Source organism: Lipotes vexillifer, unplaced genomic scaffold, assembly GCF_000442215.2.
Source record: "Lipotes vexillifer unplaced genomic scaffold, Lipotes_vexillifer_v1.1 scaffold861, whole genome shotgun sequence".
Taxonomy (NCBI): domain Eukaryota; kingdom Metazoa; phylum Chordata; class Mammalia; order Artiodactyla; family Lipotidae; genus Lipotes; species Lipotes vexillifer.
In genome coordinates, this window is record NW_006784231.1 from 296876 (window position 1) to 306662 (window position 9787).

Here is a 9787-nt window from a genome sequence, read left to right on the forward strand (position 1 = left end):
CCACTCAGCAGGGGGCTCCTGCCACCACCACCCAGGAATAAAGAGCACCCCAGCATGGAGGCTACAATCCCTGGGGGGTGCACATTCACCATGGGTTGGAGTGGTGGGTCCATGAGAAGAGGAGATTGACTTTCTCATCCTCACCCAGGGCTGTGCATCTTCATTCTGCACTAAGCCCCACAAATCATGTGGCTAGCACTGGTGACAGTAATAGACTGCAACTCACTGAACAAACCAGGAATCTGTGAATCATACTGACAGATCATTTCTGCAGTATTCCTACCAAAAAGGTATAACCTGAATCTGTCTAATCATGAGGAAGCATTAAACAACCCCAAATTAAGGGAAATTTTACAAAACAGACCAGTATTCTTTAAAAATTTCACGATCATGAAAGGCAGTGACTAAGGAATGAGAATAAATGAAACCAAAGAATCATGACAACTAAACTCATATGTAATCGTGAATTAGTTCCCAGACCAGAAAAAAAATTTTGTCTTGCTCTAAAGGACATTAATGGGACTTGGTAGAATTTGGATGAAATCTGCGATAATAATAACCTATCAACCTTAACTTCCTGATTTTGATTATTATAATTATAAATGAGAATACCCTTGTTTTTAGGAATTGCACACTGAAATACTTAGGGGTAAAAGGAAATCACATGGGCAACTTATTGTTCTCAAAGCGTTTAGAAAAACAATAATGTGTGTGTGTGCATAGACATACATACACATATATAGAGATTCAAGTAACTGTGGTTAAATGTTAACATTTGTGGAATCTGGATAACAGGTATATGAAAATTCTTTGTACTATTTTTGCACTTTTTCTTTAAGTCTGAAATTATTTCAAAGTAGTATCTAAAAAACTTTTAGAATTCTCTTCAGGAAACCCCATAGGATCAAGTTTAGTGGCCCCCTTCAAAATCTACCATTGTCTAGGCTTTCCCCCTTTAATTCTCTTATTCTCCCTATCTTGCCCTCCTGACCTTGGAGTTAGAATGGATTTGTGATGAGACTGCAGAACCACCACCTGATTATGTTACCTGGGAAGGCCCTGATGATACTCCTTTCAGTGAGGCACTGGTGAGGAGGCCACTGACATCTCTGAAAAGCACAATGGTGGATGTCCTTTATGAGCTGAGACTGACAGAAGATGCTGCTGCAACAGGACTCCTGAGTATCAATTAGAAACAAAAGAATACCCAAATGGCAAAGAACAGATGGCAGGCCATAAGCACTATAATGGGAAGCCAGGCTGGGGTGCAACCAGGGTGTCTTGACCCACAGAGATCTGTGATGGTGGCTTATAGGTCATGGTGTTCTGAAGGAAAAGACAGATGGGGTGTTTTTGTTTTCAGGAGAGAAGGGGTGTTTCGTGACTCAAATATTTTTTAAAGAAAATCAAGAACTAGTGAGAAGGCTGTCAGTCTCCACAATGGCAATCATGGTCTTTCACCAGTTTCCTGATTTAAGTCATTTCACAGCCTTAGAGCCAATGACTGAAGAAGCTGTATTCACCTAAGGAAGGTGAATACCACAAGAATCATACCAATGCCACAAGAATTATATCATAAACTTTCCTCTGCTCCTACCAATAGACCAAGGCCTTCAACCAGGATAAATGTGCATTGGGGAAAGAGGAATTCAGACTTTGATGACTGTAAGATCTGAGCTGAAATTGGTACAAGGAGGCTCTAAATGCTACCACAGTCCCTAAGTTTAGAGTGGGGGCTTGTGGGGTGATAAGATAAATGCAGGTTTGGCCCAAATTTGTTTTACAGGACCCACTCTGTCATTCCATAGGATACATTCCATAGGATACATACATATACTCAGTAGCTGGCAGAAACCTCACACTGACCTTAAAGGAAGAGCCACTGCCTTAGTCTGCTCAGACTGCTATTAAAAAAAAACACCATTAAATTAGTGGTTTAAAAAAAACAGGTATTTTTTTTCTCACAGTTCTGAAGGCTATGGTGTCCAATATCAAGGTGCTGGCAGATTCAGTGTATGATGAGGCCTCCTTCCTGACTTGCAGACAGCCACCTTCTTGCTGTATCCTCACATGGGCAAGAGAGAGAAAGAGCATCTCTCTTTTATCTTTTCTTATAAGGGAACTAATCCCATTGATAAGGGCTCCACCCTCATGACCTAATTACCACCCAAAGGCCCTACCGCCAAATACCCTCACATTGGGGATCAGGGCTTCAACATATGAATGGGGAAAAGCATTCAGTCCATACCACATCTTAATTGTAGAAAGGACCAACTGAAAGCCCCTAAATCTGCTTTCCCTGGCTCCAGTAGTAAATTAGAACCAATTCATGCAAAAAATTGCAGACGTTAATGGCACCTTCAAAGATATGAAGTATATGGGAGGGGTGGTTCTCTCTATAACACCATTCAATTCACCTCTGCGCCCTGCAAAAACTAAACATAAAAAGTTCTCAGGACGGATGGTGATGGTGGTCACACAACAATGTGAATATATTTCATGCCACTGAAATGTACACTTAAAATGGTAAAAACAGTAAATTGTATGTTATGTATATTCTACACCACACACATATACTAGATGGATTATGGCAGGAAACAGTGGACTACCTCAACTGCAGCTGCTATTCTGGATGCAGTGTTTTTTTTTCTTCTCTGACAGTTTTGTTGAGATATAATCCCACACAATAAAGCTTTAAAGTGTACAATTCAGTGGTTTTTAATATATTCACAAAGCTGTCATTGATCACCACTATCTAGTTCCAAAATATTTGCATCATCCTAAAAAGTAACCCTATATCCATTAGCAGTCACTCCCTATCCCTCCTTCCCCTTGGTCCCTGGGAACTACTAATACACTTTGTTTCTACACATTTGCCTATTCTGGACACATCATATAGAATCATATAATATATGGCCTCTAGTGCTCAGCTTCTTTCATGTTTTCAGTTTATTCATGTTGCAGCACATATCAGTATTTCATTCCTTGTTATAGCTGAGTAATATTCCATTGTGTGGATATACCACAACATATTTATCCATTCACTGGTTGAGACATTTGGGTTATTTTCACTTTTTGGCTATTATAATAATGATTCTATGAGCATTCATTTACAAATTTTTGTGTAGACATATGTTTTCACTACTATGGGACATATGTCTAAAAGCAGAATTGCTGGGTCATATATGGTATCACTATGTTTATCTTTTTGAGGAACTTCCAAACTGTTTCACAGCAGCTGCACTGTTTTATATCCTCACCAGCAATATACGAGGGTTTCAACTTCTCCACATCCTTGTCAACACTTATTATTTGCCCTTTTTGACTGTAGTCATCCTAGTGTATGTGAAGCGGCATCTCACTGTGGCTTTGATTTGAATGGCTGCAGTACCTTTACTGGAAAAAACAAAAAACAAAAAACAACTCATTCCCTGGCACTTGGTATGTGACTACTGAACTGACAAACCTATCCTTCTCAAAAGGGGGATCAAAAGCAGTTCAATTTCGCATGATGTTAAATAGGATTATCATTCCTTGGATAACAGGATTATATACTCTTGCCTATGGTCACAGGCAGGAATACACTTGACTGTGTATCCTGTGGGAAGAGTCTTTTTCCCTGGCCTCACCTTTGGGCAGGACCTTGTGACATGCTCTAAACCAGCAGATTCTGAAGAGACATTTGCCACAGCTGAGCAGACATTTACAATTCATGTTTCCTTTCAGTCTCTCTCTCTCTTAATCCTAAACTCTGTCATATCCCAGACAGGGGCTACCCCTTGAGCCTGGGGCCCACAATGAGAAGACACACAGAACAGAACCCCAGTCTACTGACAGACAAGCCAAGCCTGTCACACAGTAGACACTTGGTATGTGTTTTAAATTTACACATATTTTTCAGTGTGCATAGAAGTCTCAAAAGCTCAAACTATTAAAGGTGCTAATTAAATCAATGTATACTGAAAAACAGTAATTTTCACTTTGTTCATTCTGTATTGTCTGGGTTTTTTTAATGAGGTGAACATGTACTACTCTGTAATTTTTTATTCACTTTTTTTTTTAATTACTTATGCTGGTCTCAACATAGTTTAGGTTAAGTTACAATGAATTTACTTTTCAAAAAAATCACTAATAAGAAATGAGTTGATTTGAAGCATTTTGTACATATGTGATTACATTTAAGCTTTCATTGTTAAAGTAATATCAGTTCTTAGCGATTTCCAAAAAACCCTTTAACTATGTGAATAGCTTCATAATAAATTAACTCCTCCCTGACCACCATTATAATGCAAATTTGCTTGGTGGGTTAAGTAAACAGAGCTGTGGCTTGTTTGCCACCCTATGTGACATCACCTACCTTCTCAAAAACCTACATTTGATCTGAGCCACCCCAATTCTCAATTTACTCCTCCATTCTGCCTGGGATGAGAAAGGGCTGGGATTGAAAGACTTCTAAAGTATATTAAAGCAGGCTAATTGTAGGCTAACTGAGGGGCATCCTGCCTGAAGTTAACTTGGTTAATTTAATCTACAAACACAACTGTAAACAACATTCCCAGCTAGTTTATACAGTCTAGACTGCCAATGTATAGGCCACATTCCCAGAAAAAAGAAGCTTTCAACTAGGAAATAAAATATTCCTTAAGACATTCATTTTTGCTTAAAAGGAAAGTACTAATCTGTCCTGGTGAAAAGACATAAAATGGCAAATAAAAATACAGGAAACATTAAAATTGACAGTGCTAGTTTTAAAACTAATTTAAAATCATTATCTATGATTTATTTACAATTAAAATATATTTGATAACTTTTTACTAGATTATTTATAGTCAATGTATAATTTCAATGGAACTTTAAGCAATTACAGTTCGACTCCATGTAGTATTAACTTTTCTTCTCTTCTGAGTCTTGTACTAATTTCAACTTTTCTTTTAATTCCTTCTGATCTCTGGAATACTGTTCAAATATTGGTTGATAAATATATATTCCTCCAGCAATTCCAAGGATGCTAGCAAAAAGCAGTTGTGGAAAAGTCAATCTTCCAAACATTTTTTCAACAAACACCGCACAGTGCAAGGGTGGTTTCCAGGATATCTCTTCAGATCTGTATACAAAGAAAATGGGAAGCAAAGCAGTAACTTAGCACAATATCCTTTATAAAGACTTCATGTCACAACTTTGCTCCTGCATGAACAGTATTTTTGTCATAATATGTAAATATGCTTATTGATGTAACTAAAATAGGAATCCAGATACATAGGGAATATGAGAAATGATGGTTAGGGGATGGGGTAAAATAAAGTTAAATCCTATTATAGAATGTTTTCAGTGGTTTTGGGGTTTTTTTGTTTTTGTTTTTGGTTTTTTGGACAGCAGGAAACACTTTATTCCCAGGATCTCAGCAGCCCTGTGGCCACTGGCTAAGAATCCCCAGTGTGGGGAGGGCCAGTTCCCATAGTCTGGCCCAGGGTGGCAGGCGCTGGTGGTCTGGGTTTGTCCCAGGGACACAGACATGGCGGAGAAGGGGGTTACTCTTTCCGGAAATTTAGGCACTTGTTGGCTGGTATGTCCACCATCCTCTCCAGGAGCAGCCCACTGGCCTGGCCCAGGTCCTCCAGAAGGGCTGTATCCCACAGCCCCCACTCTGGGTTCCTGCATCGGAGGGTCAGGTCAAAGTCCACGTTACTCTGGGGAGAAATCTTCCCGTTGATGGCACAGGGCCCATAGGTGATGAGGAGCGCTTTAAGTTTGAGCAGGTGTCCTGCTGCTCTGAAGAGCCCCTCGGTGCAGCTCAGGGGGCTGATGGGGCTCATGTTGATGCAGAGTAGCAGATCTAGTGATTGTGGCAGGATCCCGCCCCACAGCTCCCAATCTCACCTCACGTCCAGGTACAGCGGGGCCTGCACGTTGGATAGTGCCTGGGCCTGAGTGGTGGCCAGGATGCTGTCCAGGCAGCTCTGATCCACGTAGTTCGGCTGCCATTCGGTGTGGGGGAAGGCCCGCCCGAAGTGGGGCGTGTGCTGGCCAGAGACCGAGGCCAGCTCGAGCACGCGGCCACCGCACACAGCCGCAGCACGCGCAGGATGGGTTCCTTGTTCCGTTCCGCGGCTGCTGCCACCAGCATCTTTCTAGTCCTGAGTGGCGCGGTCCATTGGCAGTGGTAGTCCAGCTCCACTGGGCCCGTTGGGAGTGGTGGTGCACTACCACGGGGCCCGTCGGGAGTCTTCAGTGGTTTTAATGGATGATTTTTTAAATGGCAATAGTGTGAGATAGTACTCTTTATACCTTTAAAGGCATACCAAAACTACTGAAAGAAACAGCCCCCCCCCAAAAGTTGAAAGTGATTGCCAATCCCATCTGGAAGTAGGAGAAAGAGATTTCTTACTTTTCATTATTAGCCTTTCTTTACTATTTTATGTTTTTTGGCAACATGTATAATTAAAAACAATTTTAAAAAACAAGCTAAAAGATTTTCTAGTTCCTTATGATGCTGTAGTAGGTACATACTGACATCACCTCTAAGTCATTTGCCATCTATTTTTGACAAAAATATAATGGGGATTTGGCTGGTTTTACTTTTAACAATTGAGGAGTTAAGGCTCTAGAACTTCTCAGAAAATTATACTCCTTGCTATAGTCTATAGTCTGTGAGAAGTCCTACAGTTGCAGGAGACCCTAAGCAGATGTTTATGAACGAGGAAAGCAGAGAAGAGAAGAATTTACACGTTTTCTTTATTACAACAATATTTCACAGCCTCCTAAACCAGCTCCCAAGGTCACAAAAATCAATGGGAGCTTAATAATTAGTAGCTTGCTCTTAATATATTGCTAAAATTGTCATTTAAACTAATCGGGGTCGGGGGGAGACTGTTTTTCTCTTGGACTCTATAGCTAACTGGATAAATGACAACTTTACCAAGCTTGGTTTGGTTCAATGACCGCTAGGTATAAGAAAAGGAAACATTTGCAAGTCAGCTCCTTGGAAAACAGACAATTAAACCACACAAACACGGCAAGGTTCCCCTTCTGCCACTAGCTCGCTAAGTAACCCTGACCAAGTCCTTTAACGTTTGGGGGCCTCATTTCCCACAGGCTAAATTACCCCTACCCTGCCTACGTCGTTCAACAAATACTTATTGTGAGATCACCCAAAGAGTGCAATGTTACACCAACACTTCCGTTTGTAATGAAGATTACTATTAGCATTACCACTCAGAGACCTCTGACAGCTCTGCTCAGTCTCCGCGCCGCCTCCCGCCTGCCCCCACAGAGGCGAGTTCCGGCTCCTTTCTGCAGTTTCCGGACCGCCAGCCGCAGAGACCACGAAGCCAAAGGAGGGCAACAATCCCTCGAGAAAGAAACGTAGCCTGGAAAGCAGGGACTAGCCCGTGGCGAAGCGCATAAGCGTTGCCTGAACATGCAGCACTGCGCCACAAGGACGCGCAGCAGAAACCAGCCGCGGGCGTGGGCGTAACCAAGTTAGCCTTTCCCGGCTACCTCCGCGCCTGCCAGAGACGGCCGCTCGCAAAGGCCAAACTTAGTGGGCGGAAGAGCGCGCTGCTTCAGCTACCCAGGGCTGGGGACGGTGACGGCTGGCTGTCCCCAGCAGACCTCGAAGTAGATGCAGGATGGAGCGAGACGGCGACGGCGGCAGCCTCTTTTTCCGTGGTCTCCAGAACCGCTCCCACGAGAAGATGAAGCTGAGAACGAGAAAGTCCACCTTGTACCTCAGCCAGCAGAAGAGCACTGGGCGCGGCGGAGGTGAGTGGGTGGGTGTGGAAGACGAGCGGAGTGGCGGTGGCGGGAAATCGCTGCCACTGAGCGAGGGCTGCATCTGCTGGGGCGGGTGGGGGGGCGGGGGCAAGAAATCACTTTGCTTTCGAGAAGGGATCCTCGATCCCTGTCGCTTGCGCGGCAGTGTATTCTGCATTATTTTGTGCCGTCCTCCCCGCAGCCGTGTGAAGTGAGTAGGCATGATGTGGCCATCCCCTTTTCAGAGAGGGGGTCGCCACCCTGGCCCAGTGTTCCCGAGGTTTCGTAGCTACGGAGGGGCTGATTCCTGGAGTGGGACCAGGTCTGACCCCCGCCGCACTGCTTTTTCTTCACTGCCCCCTCCGCCTTTTCTTTGGTCCTGATGTAATGTTGACAGGAGAAAAATCATCCCAGCAAGTGGGATTTTGATCTGTCGGAGGGGGTATTTACTATAAAGATGGGCTCCTCATTCATTCAGTAAGTATTTATTGTGCGCCTTTTATGTGCCAAGCGCGGTTGTTTCAAGGGCCACTTCTGAGTACAGTTTCTTCTGCCTGAGTCTACGGACTAGAGAGAAGGAAAGGAAAGAACAAGGTTTTCTGACAGCAGATACAGTGCAGTCGGGAGGTTTGTTTCTGAAAGTTCAGAAGGGGCATATATGTGGTGTTGAACGTACCAGTTGTCTGAGAAACATTTAAAATGTGTTCCTGGAGAAGAAGGAAGGAGAGTGGCAGGAACCCGGAATGATAGCAAAGACTCACAGTGGATCAGAGGCACGTTGCAAACTCAAGTCCTCAGGAGGCCGGACAGGCAAGGCTAAATATTATATACATAAGAAGTCAAAGCACCCTATATTTCAGTACCAGCCAGTTGTTCCCAGTTGAGCTCTGTGTTGCCAGATCTTAGAGTTTTGATATGCTGCAATACAGATGTTAATATAAAACCTGATTTTTAAATGGTGGCAACTAAATTCACATTAAAAAAAATATTGTCTACAGGCGGTCCATTTGTGATTAAGAGCAGGGCTTTGGAGTCAACATACAGACCCGGTTTTGAATCCTGTTTATTTACAACCGTTTGACTTAGGAGAAGGCAGTTTAACTTCTGAGCCTCAGTTTCCTCATATATAAAATAGGGCTAATGATATTTTCCCCATAGCATTGAGGACTAAATGAGATAGCGCATGTAAAGGAACGAACTCAGTGCCTAGCATATAGAAAGTATCAGAAAGGACTATTTTAAAATGCATAGAGGACCATTTTATATGCTAGTATATGCGTATTATACAAAGTGTCGCTTCCTATGTTAGTAATTTGTTAGCTGGTTTCTTTCATTAGATATACATATAGGATAACCTAATTAGCCTAAGGCCTTAGTTAACCCAATCTTTTTCAAAATGTATCTTAATATTCTCTTTATATTAATAAGTTGCCAGAAAGATTGGCGAGGCTCTGGCCTTTGTCTAACTTTCCACCCAGGTCTGCTTTGAGAGTAGTGTGGAGGGGCCAGAGTTCACCACTGCTTTAACAGAACCTGAGCAAGGGGCCAACCAGAGCAGCAGATTTTAGTTCCCCAACTGGAATTTGCCTGACTTTTGTGCTACAATTACCTGTTTGTTCATTTGTTGTTGTTTTCTTTTTTCAGATCTTCTTGGTGAAAACATTTATCTGGTCTTGTTTACCATAGCATTACGAATATGTAACTGCTTTTTAGTCCAAACAAGTTTTGTTCCAGATGAATATTGGCAGTCTCTTGAAGTTGCACATCACATGGTTTTCAAATATCCTTTGTAGTTTCTTTTCTGGACTAGAAATGTGTACTCATCTTAGGAATTGTGTCAGCTCCATGACATATTTTCAATAAATTTTCCATATTTTCTCCAAATAATTTGAACTTATACAAGTGTGCCATTATCTTCTGCTAATATTTCTTCCATATCTTTCTTTGATGTTAGTGTACCTGACTCAGCCTTTAGCATATAATCCCAAAGGGTTCAGTAATGTGGAGGATATAGATAAAGTAAAAAATGCATTCC

At 42.3% G+C, this 9787-nt stretch overlaps 1 protein-coding gene and 1 pseudogene across 1 annotated transcript in view; one reads left to right on the top strand and one right to left on the bottom strand.

Annotated features, from left to right (window-relative positions):
• Positions 1–5528: 5528 nt before the first annotated feature.
• LOC103080686 (UPF0585 protein C16orf13 homolog pseudogene) lies at positions 5529–6124 on the bottom strand (annotated as a pseudogene).
• A 1504-nt stretch (positions 6125–7628) lies between these two features.
• The window catches only part of PIGB (phosphatidylinositol glycan anchor biosynthesis class B), a 24514-nt gene continuing 22355 nt past the window's right edge, over positions 7629–9787 (top strand). Inside the window, exons 1-2 of the mRNA XM_007456615.1 lie at positions 7629–7761; positions 9397–9529. Of these exons, the coding sequence (XP_007456677.1) occupies positions 7629–7761; positions 9397–9529 (266 nt within the window). The remainder of the gene's footprint in view (positions 7762–9396; positions 9530–9787) is intronic.